Source organism: Vanessa cardui, chromosome 26, assembly GCF_905220365.1.
Source record: "Vanessa cardui chromosome 26, ilVanCard2.1, whole genome shotgun sequence".
NCBI classification, from domain to species: domain Eukaryota; kingdom Metazoa; phylum Arthropoda; class Insecta; order Lepidoptera; family Nymphalidae; genus Vanessa; species Vanessa cardui.
In genome coordinates, this window is record NC_061148.1 from 718790 (window position 1) to 738094 (window position 19305).

Consider the following 19305-nt stretch of genomic DNA (forward strand, 5'->3'; position numbering starts at 1 on the left):
AGTACTCAGTATTGTTGTGTTCCGGTTTGAAGGGCGAGTGAGCCTAACTACAGGCACAAAGGACATAATATCTTAGTTCCCAAGGTTGGTGGCACATTGACGATGTAAGGAATAGTTAATATTTCTTACAGCGTCATTGTGTATTGGTAATGGTGACCACTTACCATCAGGTGGCCCATATGCTCGTCCGCCAACCTATACCATAAAAAGAGTCATGTTAGTTGAATATACTTACATACTAAAAGTCAAGAAGTATTAATTCCACGCTTTTTTATCGTCTGTATACATGGGCAGGCTTTCTCATAACGGCATCGAAAATAACATGCATTTTATTATATACACAACTTTGCCTGAAAAATAAGTGACACTTATATTTATATGGGTTTATACTTACGACCTCACTATCAATCAAGCCTATAGTAATAAAATTATCATAGTAATGTCGATATTCAATTTTTCTCACATAATGTATTCTGCGTTAAACTTAAAAAGTAAATCTTTAAATAAAACCAAACTTATCACTCGGCATTATTACCTAGAGCTAGATAGCTATCATCTTAATCGATGATTTCGGGTTCAAACCCAGGAAAGCACCACTAAATATATGTGTTAATTTGTGTTAATAATTCATCTCGTGCTCGGTGGTGAAGGAAAACCTGCATGTGTGTAATTTCATCAAATTTCTGCCACATGTGCATTCCACAAACCCGCATTGGAACAGCGTGGTGAATATGTTCCAAACCCTCTTGTTAATGGAAGGGGAGGCCTTAGCCCAGCAGTGGGTAATTTACAGGTTGTTACTTTACTTACTATTATGACCTACCTTTGCGTATATTTACTAACAAATAAATATTATAATATTTGCATCACAACCAAATGAACGATGGTTGTGTGAAAGAAGATATTGTGTCAGAAAGAGAAGTGTAGAAGTAGAGGATATGCATACCGATTCCAAATAAAAATTGGGTTGAGGGCAGGAAGATGATGATGATTACCACAATCACAAGGTTACATCTGATTTATCTGTTTTATATAACACATTTAAGTTGTTTCTATAAATTACCATTAATTGATAGACTGGATTGGTTTCCAATAAATTTAAAGAACTGTTAAACTATTGAAGATATACATTTCGGGATATTTACCATGTTTTTTATTTTTGTTCGGTGGAGCTCGATATTTCGACATTATCTACGAATGCCTTGTTCACGAGACTGAAGTTTGCGGGTAGATATTGATAATGTTAGAAGTGTCCATATCGAACTACCTCCTTTTTCGTACTTTTGCTGCTGTGAAGTGGTGACCGGTGTTTATAAATTCCTGTCTGATGCAACACAATTAAATGAAAAAAAAAAAACTTTAACAGCAACAGCTACTTGGTGGCAGGGCTTTGTGCAAGCCCGTCTGGGTAGGTACCACCCACTCACCAGTTATTCTACCGCAAAATAACAGTACTCAGTATTGTTGTGTTCCAGTTTGAAGGGTGAGTGAGCCAGTGTAACTACAGACACAAGGGACATAACATCTTAGTTCCCAAGGCTGGTGGCACATTGACATTGTAAGAAATAATTAATAATTCTTACAGCGTCATTGTCTATGGGTGATGGTGACCGCTTATCATAAGGTGGCCCATATGCTCGTCCGCCAACCTATACCATAAAAAAAAGAAAAATTAATAATATCTAAGTCACAAAATACAATTACGATCGAGACATACTTGAAAATCGTAATAGAATACAGTTTCCCTCAGTCCCCATTCCCAACCCTCTTGTACTCAAATTACGAAACAGCTTAAACAAACAATAAATATCCAAGTTTGCGCAGGACATTAGTTGAGTTAAAGCGATTACTTGCTTACAAACATCGATATATCGACTGTTCTCAATTTATAACATGACCGCACTATTTATTTCGACAGAGTCGGATCGTGGTATTTATTTAATGGGACATCAAATAATCTTATTACGATAAATAATGTTATTATTTTCTAACAAGATGATTGCTTATATATATGGTAGACGAGGATGATGTACAGTATAACATTGTTTACTTAGATATCTTATTATATAATAAAAGAACTATAACAATACTATAAGCTTATTAAATTTCGAAAATCCAATTACATTAAGTCGTTCTTTTTTTGAAATTCTGATCAAAGACGACCTCCGTGGTCGAGTGGTGTGTACACCAGTTTTCATGGGTACGCCACTCCGAGGTCCCGGGTTCGATTCCCGTGGGTCTGTGTGTTTGTGGTACCGTCGTTACGTCTGATTTTCCATAACACAAGTGCTTTAGCTACTTACATTGCGATCAGAATAACGTACGTGATGTTGTCTCATACAAAGTCAAATTTCACTTTAATTTGAATTGTGATTGGTTGATGCAAGCATGACGTCATTTTAGACCAATGAGCGCTTAGTTTTTAATCTTACTTAAAGTTGTGTGTGTTGATAATCATACATATGAAAGCCTCACACCTATACCATTTGGCTAAACGAATATTTTTTTTGTCGCCTCCTCTCTGTTTCTCTTTAAAAAAAATAAAAAAAAAATACTGTTTTTTAAGTATAAAAAGAGTCCATCAATGTGTAATTTAGATGGAGCGCACGCTATTATTTAATTAATTAGAAAGAGAAAGAAAACCAAATTCCTCGTGAAGACGCCATCTAAAAATTATTTTGTTAATTACATTAATAAAAGCCAGTTAATAAAGGCATAAATGCTAATTTCACGTACCCTGTACAAAAGTATCGCAGATATAGCCTTTATAGGATACTTATTTTAGATGATACTTTTTTGGGAAAACTGATATAAGATACTTATCTGTAACTCATGTAGCATTTTATGGTGTTATCATCTCACGCTACCTCACGACGAACAAAAGAAAGCTCATAAATGTTTAATATGTGTATAATTAAAAGATTCCCACCCTTTAAAATATTATTTAAAAACATATTTTTTCTAAATTTGAGGTACAATGTTTATATTAATATTTACATTGAGGATTTGTTTGGCCTTATATAATGTAGCTAAGAAATTTAAAAGAAAAATACAAAACGATTCATGTTTTTAACACAAAATACACATAGGTTGAATTTAAAAAAATGTTAAAAAAAAATTTTTATGTAATTTAGAAATATTTTTATCAACCCGACCTCGTATTTGAACCAATGATCTATGGCCTCATATCCAGCCATAACACCAAGAGGCAGTTATATACAATCGTCATAATTAAATAATTTAAAAGACACAAAAACAAATCAAATCAATACAAATACATACACAAGTAGTAGACTAAATCATAAAGTAATAAAGCAACTAAGAATAAATGCAAACCGCATAAATAATTACATTTAGAGATATTATAAATAGTATCGTATATAAATATACAAATAAGTATTGTTAAAAGGCATTGACTACTTTATAATAATTGTTACATAATAAAATATTTAATTACACAAGCAACTACGACCCTGGTTTTGAGATATATGGGTAGGTCAAAACCCCTTACAGTGTAAGTAATGGGCCAATCATCACATTCAATGGTTTTGAGATTGGTTCGAATTATAAGTTAATAGCGTTTTTCATTCAATTACAACGTCATTTTTGACACATGATATTGACATTTCAGTCTACGTCACAACTATTGTTAATAACAACAGGCACAAGGGACATATCATCTTCGTTCCCAAGGTTGATGGCACATTGACAATGTAAGGAATAGTTAATATCTTTAACTGCGTCATTGTCTATGGGTGATGATGACCACTTTCCATCAGGTGGCCCATAAGCTCGTCCGCCAACCTTTACCATAAAAAAATAATAATAGCAAATCGGCCTCCTGATAATAAGTGGTCAGTGATGTCCATACTTTTACGCCGTATTTGATTTTAGTTATTTTTTCCATAAATAATGCGTCACCTACCTTGGCAACTGACATGTTATGTCCCTTTAGTTACATAATACAAAATTACCTGTCGATCTACTTTTCTACATTACTATATATTTTCTTCTTGTTCGTGCTGGACAAATCTCTTTACTGCCAACCGGATTCCATCCATCATCATTCCATCTTTCCTAATTAGATAATTTTCAGCGAATTTTCAACAGCTTTATATCTACTTCGTATAATAATGTTCCATAAAATAATATCCTAAATCTCAATTAATACAGTAGTTGGGATTCTTGAATCCTATCCAGAAGAGAGGTAAATACAAATGGGTTGGGCAATACAAAAGTTTACTCAAGCTTGATTTATTTTATTCGTGCTTGGCATTGAAGGAAAACATCGTCAGGAAACCTAAGTCTTGAATGAAATCTCAATATAATTCCAAATAATTTTAGCATGAACAATATTTTTCTATTATTTCTGCAAAATAAGCTAGCTGTCACCGGTCGAGGTGACGATGTAAGGAATCTGTAAACTTGGACCAGTGCCTATTTCATAAGTATTAGGCCGCAGGCGTTTCAAGGAGACCTAACGTAAATAATAGTCTAGGCGTGTCAATTACTTTTTGATTGCCTTTGATTTTGGACGCTGTCTGCTGAGGAAATATCTACTCCCATATCGAATATCCTTGTTAGGACTGGTATATCCTATAAAATTAAGAAGATGTAATACTTTTAGATGTGTTGGGATTTTGTAGAGCTACTTAAATTGGATGTATTTTTAGTCAACTTTCGATTTTGTTCTCGTGGAAGGTTTGTTTTAGTATCTTGTTTGGATGACAGACAGGAAAATCAAACCCAAAATATATTTTATTCAAGTAGGCTTTTACAAGCACTCTTGAATCGTCATTTAACAACTACATTAAGTGAAGCTACCATCTGTTCTGAATTAACCTTACTTACTCATTATTGTATCAGCTGAACCAATGAAAGTCCCGTCTATATTGGTTCCAAAGATTAGCCGGAAAATTGCATGTGCGCTTTGTAAAAGGCGATTATTTTTACGTTACAAACAGACACACCAATTTTATTATACGTATAAGTATATTAAATAATATTTGAATTCATTGTAAGCCAAAAACAAAATCATGGACAAAATTATTTATTAACAAATGAATTAATTGGTACAAATATTTTCATTAATTACATTTGTTCGCTCATTAAAAGTATCTTCAGTAAGTTATGATGATAGAGGCCGGGGTAATGAAATTATTTTTCGATTACCGAAGAATTGCTATTATCAACCGATCGAGCAGATGGCGTCTACATCACGCTTCACGAGACAACTATACATATAATAAAGTTAGAGTGTCTGTTTGTAAGATAAAAAAAAAACGCTTTACTAAATGCATATGTATATGTAGATATAGATCGCTATGTAGCGATAAGGTCGGTAATGAGTATAATAGGCTACAGCATTTTTTGTTTTGTTAAATTAAAACGCGCTCGGAGTCGCGGGCGCGGCTTGTATTAACAATAAAACCAGCTACATATTGTTTTTATCGTCAATATATCTTTGATTAGTTGTAATATGAAGTTAATTTTTCTTATGTTTTTATGATAATAATAAATTTCTTGCTTATTGGAGTATGAACGTCGACCTTAATTAACTAGATACGTAATCTTCTTATATGGGAACTATATGTCATAGTTACAAGATATATTTAGGGTAGGGTTTGTGTCAACCCCTATTAGTAGGTACCAGCCTATCATCAGATCAACAACCAAACAGTTGTTGGTATTGTGTTCTCATTCGAAGGGTGAGTGAGCCAGTGGTATGTACGTGTGAATGTAGCACGAGGGATATTATATAGCTATACGACCAATGACAATTCATCATCATCATTCAACCTATATCATTAATAAGGGAGTATTCACTCTTAAGTATATATATATATATATATATATATATATATATATATATATATATATATATATATATATATATATATATATATATATATATATATTTATTTATTTATGTACAATGAACTCAATCTCCTCATTTCAAGCATAAAATTAGTCAGGACGGCTGCTCTTAAGAAATTTTCAAAATGATCAACTACGCAAGACAAATAATAGCACACTATCCCGCATTTTCATAAACCGATACAGGAAATCACACAAAACCAACAATAGTTCTGGCGCTGGACAAATAGCCTTACAAAGTCTTCGAAGTATAGAGCTTCCAACTTTTAGACACCGTTTAAATTCTAAGAAAATTCAGTCAGAAAAACCTTTAATCGGCCTGACCTAGGATTTGGAAACAGGACATTTACACGCTAGATCAAAAGGCAGTCCTGAATTTAACCCACTAATTAGTAACACAGCAACACTATGCCGGAATTCGAACGTAGTCTGAAATAATTTAAAAATTAAAAAATATTTTAAAGGCAGTTTTAACTTGGGCATTTGTTATGTTCGACAAACAACAGCAGCCTGTAAATTTTGGCCTCCTCTCCCATTAAGCAGAAGATTTGGAACATATTCCACCACGTTGTTCCAATGTGGTTAGGTGGAATTCACATGTGGTAACATTTCTATGAAATTAGACACACGCAGGTTTCCTCGCGATGTTTCCCACACTGCCGAGCGCAAGATAAATTATGATCACAAATTAAGCACATGGGTTTGAACCCGTCATTGAAATCATCAATTAAGATGCTCTAACCACTGCGCCATCTCAGATCTTCGCTGGCAAATTAATAATTTTAATTTTATTAAATGAAGCATATTTCTCCGGAAATGATTGCATAAGTAATTAATAAGGCAGGAGATTGTGTTCGTTGATTACCAAGATATCAATTTAATTGTACATTATATGATTTTCGACTGTATTCCCTCTGTTACAGGCACACGCAGTATATTAACTCAGGATAAAACTGATTAACAGCGATTATTTAAAATTTAACGAATTTTAACATGATTCATGGATACACTTATGAATTATTTTGATGTTGATAAATTTAATGGAAAATATCAATATGTAGAAACATTAAACAGCTCAGTTTCATTTACTGTTCATCATCATATAAAGTTTTATTGTAATAAGAAAATGCAAATTAATTCAAGATAAATCTCACCCTTTTGAGGGGAAACTTTTGGAGCCTACTCTACCAAACTGCGGTTTAGTGGAAGTAAGACAAGTTTCTAAAAATACAAAATTGAGTCATATGATATCTTATTTATATAAATATCTTGTCAAAATAATAGTAAAAATAAAACCATTTAAATACATTAGCGTTGAAATAAAATGAAACGATAATTATTTGTTGAATATATGCATAATACGATGAACTTAAAAACATCAGTCATGATCATCCTCCCCTTATCACAATTTCATTTGGGGTCGGCCCAGCATGTCTTCTCCTTCCATACTTCTCTGTCAGACGTCATCTAACAAGGAACATTATTTATAACCGTTTCTTGGGTTAGTAAAAATTATAAGTCATCATTTCTAATATTCGTCTTTTTTCCACAGTTCCACCAAACAAGATCGCCATAACTGGAATAAAGGATCACGCAACCCAGGGCACCCTGCTGACTCTGATGTGCAAAGTGTCCGGCGCACGTCCCGCTGCGAGCATCGAATGGTTCAACGGCACGCAGAAGCTCACTCCAGATAACCGTAACATACAGGTGAGTTCTGAATCACATACATATATAAGTTCTTAAGATAAGTACCAAATTTGATCATCCCAGACATTGAGGAACCTGCCTGTCTGTAAATTTCCTACTGACAGGGCTAAAGCGTTCTTTTCCTTCGAGGAGAAGGTTTGAACCATATCCCACACGCTGTCCCAAGTATGGGTTCTCTTTCGCGATGTCATATGACAATCGTGAGGATTGTGATTGGGGATTTAGGACGTTTTCTATTCTCTAAAATAAGCCTATTTTTCAAGAGTGTCTCAGTCACGATCAACAGGACATATTTTGTAAGGTTTGTTGACTGACTTAAACAGCTCACCCATGGTATTCATATATAAAACACTGATTTCCTGCAGCTTCACTTGCATGTGTTAAGAGGGAGTCAGTTATGTTGTACTCTTCTGTACCTCTGGCAAAATTTGCGCAAAATTTTATGAGGAATAGTTCGATACTAATAATGTCTTTCGCAAGTTTAATCCTGAACGATTTTGACTACAGTCACTTATCTCAAGAAGACAGACGGATAGCTTTTAAGTAAAACATATTAATTATTATTTGACAATGTAACAAATGTTACCACATTTTAAAAGCGACATTAATGTCATTTGCATTCGGCCTCGTAACCGGGCCGTTATTATTACCCTGATCAAACAAACTCTACGATATAAAGGACTGTGTTTAAAGTCAACCCGAGTTCTCTTAAAATAACAATTTTAAGTTTAATTACTGACTAATTTATAACGGGGCAAAGTTTTGTACAAATCGACAACCATTTCAAGGTACGTTGGATTAAACGCTTACCACACTAACCTTTTTAATCGCGCGTTTTAGAACTATAATGTTTTGACATGAATAATCTTTGAAGGGCTAGGGTAATAAATATATAGGTGAGGGTTTGAAGGGCTTGTAAACATTATTCCATTAATGGACAATATAATACAATACTCTCGACTTCTTTTTAGGAGAATAAAGGTAAATATCCTTTTGCTAGAACACAGTGAACACAGACCATTAATTCCATCGTCTGCATATCTGTATTACAGATGATTCGAATTTACGAAACGGCAAAGTTAAAAATATCTGCGGAATTTCATTATAGAAACGGATACCTTGCCCCAAGAAGGATTTATTGACTTTGCGGAGTAAAACATAATCTACCGTCGAGGCAAATAAAAGAACGCTAAATAGTAACATAAATAAAATCGTAAAGTAAATAGTTATATTGTTCCTGGGTGTGTCACAGATACACTAAGATGCAATTAATTATCACACCACTACATATTATAAAACAAAGTCCTAAGGCCGCGTTCTATCTATATGTTCGCGATAAAATCCAAAAGTACTAAACAGATCTTCATGAGGTTTTCACTAATGACAGAGGGATTCATAAGGAAAATTAAAGTACATAATTTAACAATGTTATTCTGTAAATAAGTTGAAAAGGAATATAAAATATAAAAAAAGGACTTATGTTATTGAACTATGTTAGTCGTTAGTAGTAGGTATTATAAACGACACGTACACACAAGGGAGAATAGTGCGTCATACCACATGCCGTGACGTCATAAGACGCCATACCCTAATAGACGTTTCACAGAAAACGCGATTTAAAATCAGCAGTGAGTGAACATTACATCTTAAATGGGGAAACTTTTCTAGAATTAAGACAAACGCATTTGAAATAATTAAATTAGGGTCCCGCCAGCCCCTTCGCGAAACCCGAGCTCGCGGAACCGTGTCATCTAATTCGGATTGATTAATTAATGAAGCACTTAAACACTTTGTTTTTCAATGAAGTTATTTCATTTGTATGTCTTATAGGTTTTATGATGAAAGTAGTTTACATATCTAATATCTATAAAGAACAAACAATAATTACAGTCTATCAATTTCCCACTGCTGGGCTAATGTCCCTTTGAGGAGAAGGTTTGGAGCTATTTCCACCACGCTGCTCCAATGCGGTTTGGTAGATTCATATGTGCAGAATTTCGTTGAAATTAGACACATGCAGGTTTCTTAACGATGTTTTCCTTTTCCACCCAGCTTGAGATGAACTATAATCAATCAATAATCAAACCACTGGGCCATCTCGGCTCAGTATTTATATGTTACACATATATATATATATATATATATATATATATATATATATATATATATATAGTATTACTAGTTTGCCTAACCCTAGTTTATTGAAGGTAATATCGTACACCTTGTACGATATTGAACCCATGAATGTTAGCAAACGTGTACGACAATCTGGTGGATCTAAATAAACAGTAGTTTTTTTTACATATTTAAATGGCGTTTGTCTTCCATATCACCTGATGGAAAGTATAGATAAAGACGAAGGTGGTTCACGCCTATCCAAAAGAAACCTGTTCACTGTACTCTTAAAGACTCCGGAGTTCAAATTATTGGAAGTATATAAAAAAATAGACGCAGGCAGGTCGTTCCAAATACCAAAAACTCTTACCAAAAACGACCTGACAAATCGTTTAGTAATAACGTAGTTGCCTGGTTTGCCTTGAAATTGGTTGCCGTAATTCTAATTGGTCAGGGCGACATCATTTTACCCTATAAACATATTGATTATAATGATCAATGCCGCAAATAAAATACTCACGTTTTTTGCATTGACTGTTAGAACTTAACACTGCAGATTGAAAATCGAAATACATGTTATGTCATTCAATTCAAAATTGAACATTATTTATTTTTTAAATTGCTGTCAAAAGTTTTACCGGATTTATCCAGCAGATATTACATAACATCAAGATACAATTGGTAACAGTTTTAAAATTTCAGTTTTCTATTTATATTCCCCCAAAAGGGGAAAGTTTTAGTGAATCAAATTTTTTTAAATTGTAATCATTTCTAGTTTGTTTAAAGTCTTTGTTTTTTTTTTCGATGTTTCTGAAAAATCCCACCATTGTCGCTGCTACTAATTTAAAAAGAAAATCAATAGAAACTCCTTACAACAGTTCCAAGAATTGCACTAACAGTCATTTCCAGATTACGGCTTAATATTAAAAATTAAAATCAGTAACTGGTTTTTTTTTTCTTTTAATTTCGTTTCTTTAATTTAAAAATGGATCCGAAATGTTAACAGTCAGTTGTGTATAAAATGCTATACATCTTAATATAAAGCCAAATGGCTTGGCCGGAACGAATATTACGCGGTCCAAGCGCCACCCACCTGCAACTGGAGACACGGAACAACAAATATATGGAGACGTTCTCACTATACATATTTTTTATCTATATTAATATTATAAATGTGAAAGTAACTCTGTCTGTCTGTCGCTCTTTCACGACCAAACTGCTGAACCGAATTCAATGAAATTTGGTATCAAAACAAAGTACGAATTCAAAGAATGGACAGGCTCCTTTTCTTACCTAACACACATGACAACCACCACTTCAAATTTAACAACCATAACTGACTAGATTTACATATTTATCAAAACTACAATGGTGTTATATTAAAAATTTCTATGTTCGACAAAAAATCCAAAAGCTTACTTAAAATCAAAAAGACACTATTACATACCGATGGAATGAACATTACATTCATATTTATTATTGTATTTTTCTATTTAAAGTAAAGTAAAAAAGTTTAAAGTCGTCTTAAATTTTCGCCATTACACATTAAAATAAAACTAGCTATAACGGATTTGAATCGCGTATATTAATTATTTTTAACATCCCTACTACTGTCTACCCGTGACCACGAACGCTGTAAAGTGCTCGAAACGTCGGGATGTTAAAAATAATTAATATACGCGGTTCAAATCCGTTATAGCTAGTTTTATTTCAAGTTTAAAGTCGTCTCCATTCTTCTCTATATTCCAACCCCAGCGGCCGTCGCCAATAAGTCAAATTCAATAACTTCCACAAATGAAACGTCACACTTGGTTTCTCACCGAAAGGGATTTTTACTTGAAAGCTATTTATCTGAATTTAATCAGAATTGATTAAAAGGGTTTCCGTCAATATTGTCAAGGAAATAATGAGATTGCCTTCATTGTTCATTCTATGAAGTTGAAATTACAAAAAATACTTTATTAGTGAGCATTTTCTTCGAGAAAGAAGTAACTATGTTGTATTCAAGTCAATTAATTACGTAGTATTTTAATGATATACTATGTGTAATAATATTATTATAATTTACATGTTGATGTTGATTGAGCCGAGGTGGCCCCGTGGTTAGAACGCGTACATCTTACCGAGTTTGCGAGTTCAAACCTGGGCAAGCGCCACTTATTTTTATGTGCTTAATTTGTGATTATAATTCATCTCGTGCTCGGCGGTGAAGGAAAACATCGTGAAGAAACCTGCATGTGTCTAATTTCATCGAAGTTCTGCCACATGAGCATTCCAGCAACCCGCATTGGAACAGCGCGGTGGAATATGCTCCAACCCTTCTCCTCAAAGGGAGAGGAGGCGTTGACCTAACAGTGGGAAAAATACAGGCTGTTACTGTACTGTACTGTACATTGCGACTTATCTCGCTTATAAGGGCTTGTTGGTGGTTGAGAGGTGATGATGATGATGATTAACGTCGGGAATGCGTAACAGTCAAGATTTGCGTAACGAACAAGCCCAGATTTGAACCCGCAATCGTCGATTAAGATACATGTGTTCTAACCACTGAACCATCTCTGCTCTTGCACACAACACAACACAACAACCTGTAAATTTCCACTGCTGGGCTAAAGGCCTCCTCTCCTTTTGAGGAGAAGGTTTGGAACATATTACACCACGCTGTTCCAATGCGGGTTGGTGAAATACACACGTGGCAGAATTTCTATGAAATTTGTCACATGCAGGTTTCCTCACGATGTTTTCCTTCACCGCTGAGCACGAGATGAATTATAAAGACAAATTAAACACATGAATCAGCGGTGCTTGCCTGGGTTTGAACCCACAATCATCGGTTAAGATGCACGCGTTCTAACCACTGGGCCATCTCTGCTCTTGCATAACTTAAAAATGACTAATACTTCACTGAGTAGTATAAATATCAATAAAGATTTTATCTAAAATTTTAATCATCGTTAATTGAGATATTACATAATTAAGGCGCAAACAATTTAATTAAAAATACATCCCTTAAGCCCTCTATCCTTTAATGTCAACTTTGAATGGGGATTTCGTTACGCGAAAACTTTAGATCCTTTGATAAAATAAAGTTTAGATAAAAAACAACTTCTTCAAAAAAATAATCAAACGGAGTCTAATCTTTGTGTTGAGTGGACATAACGTCTAAGATACTTTTTTTACATAAATTTATTTAACTTAAGCCCGTAGGTAGGTACCACCCATTCATCAGATATTCTACCGCTAAACAACAGTACGCAGTGTTGTTGAGTTCCGGTTTGAAGGATGAGTGAGCCATTGTAACTACACGCTCCTTCTTTGGAGTACAAATTTGCTTCATACTAAATTTCATCAAATTCGATTCAGCGGTTTGGTAGTGAAAGATCGACAGACAGACAAAGTAACTTTCACATATAATATTAGTATAGTTTTACAACTACAATGAATATTAATCAATAACTACTAGTAGTACACGATAATAGATAAGCTTTTAAAAGTTCTTTTATCTTTTGTTTCCTTCGATTGCAATATACATATCATATATACATATTTTGTTGGTGGTAGGGCCTTGTGCAAGCCCGCCTGGGTAGGGACCACTCATCAGATATTCTACCGCGAAACAACAGTACGCACTATTGTTGTGTTCCGGTTTGAAGGATGAGTGAGCCAGTGTAACTACAGGCACAAGGGATATAGCATCACAGTTCCCAAGGTTGCTGGCGCATTGACGATGTAAAGAATAGTTAATATTTCTTACAGCGTCATTCTCTATGGGTGATGATGACCACTTAACATCAGGTGGCCCATTAGCTCGTCCGCCAACCTATTCCATAATATATATATATATATGTATATATATATTTCTTAATGAAATTACAAATAAGTGAAGACGCGGACCCAGCTAGTATTTGAACGTTATCCATTAACTATGACCCACATTACCCGACTAAGATACGGAGTCGCGTAAGAAAGAAAGCAAATAGTTTTCTTTATAAACTTCTTTGTGATTATTTTAATCGAGGACATCTCTGTAAATGTGGCTCGTTACTCATTCTCTCATTTACTTCAAGCTGCGCAACTTAATGTACCGACGCATATCACAGGATCTAGCGATAAATAAATAGGATTTATACAAAAAACGACCTCCGTGGTCGAGTAGTGTGTACACTTTTCATAGGTACGCCACTCCCGAGTTCGATTTCCGGCCGAGTCGATGTAGGAAAAGTTCATTAGTTTTCTATGTGTTCTATGTGTTGTGTGTGTGTTTGTGGTACCGTCGTCACTTCTGATTTTCCATAACACAAGTACTTTAGCTTTGGCTACTTACATTGGGATCAGAGTAATGCATGAGATGTTGTGCAATATTCAAAAAAAAAAATCTTTGAATTGTCCAGTCGAAATAGCCCTAAAGGTTACAAAATTACCATGAATGTATGTTGATATGTAGATGTATGAAATTCTTCGACGTCGATTACGAATAATTATTAACTCAGATGCTTTTGTTGTATTTGTGAGGTGTGAACGCCGTGACATAACGAGTCACGTGATCGGAATCGCTTGAAGGGACAACTGTCACATTATATTAATTCTTTTCGAGAGCGACAAGTCGGAGGCTAAATATTATAAGAAGGAGAGATACAGTTCGGGCCTTCCAAACGGGACCTTTGGTTCACACAACTTTTTTAATTACTGCTAAAATGATATACCTACTTTATAAATTGTTACTGAATATAATACAGGAATTGTCATAATTGTCATACTGTATTGTTGTACTAAATTGCCTGAGACCTACGCCCTGAACCTTGTACCAGAATATCCTACTGATAACGAGCCTGCCACTGATCTTTCGTAGCCGCCGTCATATATATAAAATTTAATAACGCTACCTCGCATCCCTTGCGTCGGAATTATAACGGTTTTTTTTTGTGTGAGATCCGGGAAAATTGCCCGATTCCAGTTTTTGTTGTAGACGTTCCACTAACCGTACTTTATTACAGATACTCAAAAATAACGACTTTATTTGAACCATCACATAGACGACGCTTTATTTCAAAAGGAATGTACTCCAAACACAGCCTCTGAATCTTCATTATTTAAGATAAATACAATTTAAAGTTTCCACGGTGTAAGATCACAGATTCAATTGAAAACCCAGCAATTTGATAACATAGTTACGTTTATAAACAATATTTAAATTGATCTTGAATTTATAAAGCGTTTGTTTGATCGTCTACGTAGCATGATTAGAGCTAATTCCACTACGCTGCTACAATACGGGTTGGTGGTGTACATATGTTAAAAATTTCATTGACATTAAATACATAAGGTATCCTTGTGATGTTTCCCTTCACTACTTTGATGATTATAAACACAGATTAAATATTAGATGTACGCGTTCAAAAAATATAGTCCATTTCGGAGTCTTAGTTAGTCTATAGTTAAATACCAATAACCTATAATATTATATTATGGTTTACGCCAGTTTTATGCCAGTTTATGCCAGTTAATCACAAATATAGGAAAATGTAAATGTATCTTAAAACCTATAGTTAGTTCTGAGGCATGATCTAAAGGCCAGCAGTGTTTAAGAATAATTTTATCACCAACCTTCTGAAAATATATTTAAATGCCATATTTGTTATCTCGCTTCTACACACAATATTCTAATATCAAAATTCGAAACGTAATCATTGCTATATCACTCTAGGTTATTTCGAATATATTCCATTTTCGAAAATATACCAACCAACCAATTACTATTTTTTTATGGTATAGGTTGGCGGACGAACCATATGGCCACCTGATAAGTGGTCACCATCACCCATAGACAATGACGCTGTAAGAAATATTAACTATTCCTTACATCGTCAATGTGCCACCAACCTTGGGAACTAAGATGTTATGTCCCTTGTGCCTGTAGTTACACTGGCTCACTTACCCTTCAAATCGGAACATAACAATACTGAATACTGTTATTTGGCGGTAGAATAACTGATGAGTGGATGGTACCTACCTAGACGGGCTTGCACAAAGCCCTACCACCGACTATATATTTCGATCTATACAGATATCAGGTACATTTGATCAGATACAAAATTTGTACTAATTTCACCCTCTCTTAATAAACACATATGTAAATATAAAAAGCCTTTTCAATATGAGCACATTAATCTATCAAGTCTCAGTGTCTTTAATTAAGAATCCCTTTGCACAGGAAATTAAATTTTCCAACCCGACATATGTGTTACTGGAAGCGTTCACTCGCGATGTTTGTAAATATATTACTTATATTATATATGTTAATAATTAATTTTAATTATATAAAATCGAAATTAAACACATACACAATTGATCATATATTTATATGTATATGTAATATATACAACACATATGTTTGTTATTTATTATTCGGCTTTATGAAAGGAAAACATCTGTGATAATAAAGCTTTGATTGTTTAAAATGCAAAATTGCATATATATCATTACAGGACATAGGCGTCTCAATTCGATATTACAGCACGTTTAATAATAATATTTAAGATAAGTCTCTACGTTATATAGAGTGTATTCCAGGTGGCAATTCTTATGAGCGCACTCGACCAACATCATCCTCCTCACATTATCCCAATTTTATTTATGGTCGGCTCATCATGTCTTCTTTCATACTTGTCTGTCTGACGTCATCTCATAAGTAACATTCTTTTCAGGTGTATCTGTGGATACCCTTTTTCAAAAACAAAATCAAAATATATTTTATTCAAGTATACTTTTACAAGCACTTTTGAGCCATTTAACAACTATTTTAAGTGAAGCTACCACCGGTTCGGAAAGTAGGCTCTATCGAACCAGCAAGAAACTCAGTAGTTACTCTTTTTCTCCAATGATACCATTATATACCTAAAACTACAACCAGTGTCTCTCTCATTATAAATTATAACATTTGAATTTATACCCTGAACTTCTTTTTTTATTATATTTTCGTTACATCATAAATTTTGTGGAATACGCTGACGACAGTTATGACAAGGGAAAATAAAAACGTCCAAATGTTCGTATATTTTTATTTTGTCTTAATATACGATGGAATTGCATTGTTACGTTATTTTCGCAATCAGAATCGTGCTCGAGGTTTTGATTGGGAATAATAATAAATAAAAATATAAATAACAAATTGCATTTTATATCGAATAATTTAAAAAAAAAACAATTGTCTTTTTGGCGCGAAATTTTTTGGTACAGCTTCAAAATATAAACATCAATATGAAATGTTTATAGTTAAAATATAATATGACAATCTATAATTTCATAACTTATAGATCCAAATCAGGGATCTTCAAATATATTTATTTTAAAATTACACTGTAAAAGTTGTTCCGTGGAGTACAAGCTTTTCATACCAAATTCACTTCAGTAGCTTTCTCGTGAACAAGCAGATAGACAGAATTTTTATTGCATTTATAGTATAAATATCGTGTTATTTTAAGTACGTTATTACGTTTGACAATGATGCTCCAATCTCTCTATCTTTTGTTACAATGCCAATCGTCCAATTGTTTTCTAATGACAGCTCAATCATTTTCAAAATAAGAAATAGTGTCCGTCTCCGCAAAAGCCAATAAGTCCTTCTTGGGGCAAGGTATCCGTTTCTATAATAAAATTCCGCAGACATTTTTAACTTTGCCGTTACGTAAATTCAAATCGTTTATTAAAATACATTGGTAAAAAAGGCGTATTATTCGATACAAGATTTTATAGATGATAAAAAAGCGTGGAATTAATACCTATTGACTTCCAAGCAGGATATATTAATTTAAATAATTGTATTTAACTAACATGACTTTGTATTTTTTAAATGTTGAAAACTGAGGTTTTTGTTGTAGCTTCACTTAATTTAAAAATGACGATTCAAAAGTGCTTATAAAAGCCTACTTGAATAAAGTATATTTTATTTTTTTGTTATCTGCCAGTATTAAATGCTATGCCATATAAAATAATATAAATTACAGATATACAAATTATTGATCAATTATTAACAATAATAATTGTATATAATAAAGAATTCAATAGTTTCTGTTATATTCATAATATGTAATAATAATGTCAGATAATTAATAATATAGAATTACATAACACCGTATTGGAGGCTGGGGTTAATCTCTACCAATTGTCATCATAAAGATTTTTCTGGGACAACTGTATAATTAAACGATTTTATGGATTTAAAATAAAACCAGTTATAACGGGTTTGAATCGCGTATATTAATTATTTTTGACATTCGACGACATTTGACGTTCGTGGTCACGGGTAGACTGTCGAGAGCTCGAAACGTCGGGATGTCAAAAAGAATTAATATACGCGATTCAAATCCGTTATAACTAGTTTTATTTTGAAAATTTAAGACAACACGATTTTATGGATTTTAATTTCACGTGTAAACATTAGAATCAAATATCTTATCAACAATGAATGCGACATCAATTTTCTCTACATCGCAAATGGTGGTGAATTAGGTTGGTGCAATTTTTCATCCTGTCAGCGAGGAGTTCTTTGAGATGAAGTGATCGACGTGCGCTAATTTACCCCACTCTACCCTAAGGGGAACTTTAGACATAAAAGTTAATAGCATATAACATATATTATATGACATTATATGCTTTATGGTTAATAAAACTATTATAAGACAATTTTTTTATGGTATAGGTTGGCGGACGAGCATATGTGCCACCTGATGGTAAGTGGTCGCCGTCACCCATAGACAATGAAGCTGTAAGAAATATTAACTAAGATGTTATTTCCCTTGTGCCTGTAGTTACACTGGCACACCCTTCAAACCGGAACACAACAATACTGAGTACTGTTATTTGGCGGTGGAATAACTGATGAGTGGATGGTACCTACCCAGACGGGCTTCCACAAAGCCCTACCACCAAGAAATGTGTGACAGTTTACCTTTGAAGGCTTATATTTTATTAAAGTAGGCCCTACAAAGAGTCATCATCGCAATTTAGATTCTATCAATAAGCAACGTCCAATAAACTTTATAGTTACACTTTACTACATTAAATACAAAGTTATGTCAATTCAATAATATATCATGTCTGAAAGTCAACAAGTCTTTGAGTCAAGATATCTGTGAATTTTAAATAGATTATTTCTAATTCATCACATGTACAAAGATTAAAATAATTATTGAAAGGAAACCGTCATATATTAGTTAATTATTGCTACGTGTATCTGGTTGGAGGACAGCGTATTCGAATATGCTGCAAGTCTTTCCATTATATATTTACGTAAATACGGGATATAAACGGACCATAATACTTTTTTTTATCATATCCAGTATTTGATTTATTCATCAGGTAATATCAGGTGGTATTATTAATAACAGAGTATAATAAAACAATTATTATTAATAAATTAAAAAAGTTATAACATCTATTGTATAAAAAACTAACCGCCCGTTTCGGCTTTGCACAGGTGGTGGTATTTATAAGTTTTTATTGCTTTGACCAACATGTTAGTTAGTAATGCTGTTTGGTGTACAGGGTGTGGGTTAGGCAAGATTCACTTTAAGATCTATTTTCGTGTGCTCAGTATGAGCGATA

At 33.6% G+C, this 19305-nt stretch overlaps 1 protein-coding gene across 1 annotated transcript in view; it reads left to right on the forward strand.

Moving 5' to 3' along the window:
- Positions 1-19305, forward strand: part of LOC124540759 (hemicentin-1) — a 476965-nt gene that overhangs the window by 426538 nt on the left and 31122 nt on the right. The window contains exon 7 of the mRNA XM_047118466.1: positions 7430-7587. Coding sequence (XP_046974422.1) covers positions 7430-7587 — 158 coding nt within the window. The remainder of the gene's footprint in view (positions 1-7429; positions 7588-19305) is intronic.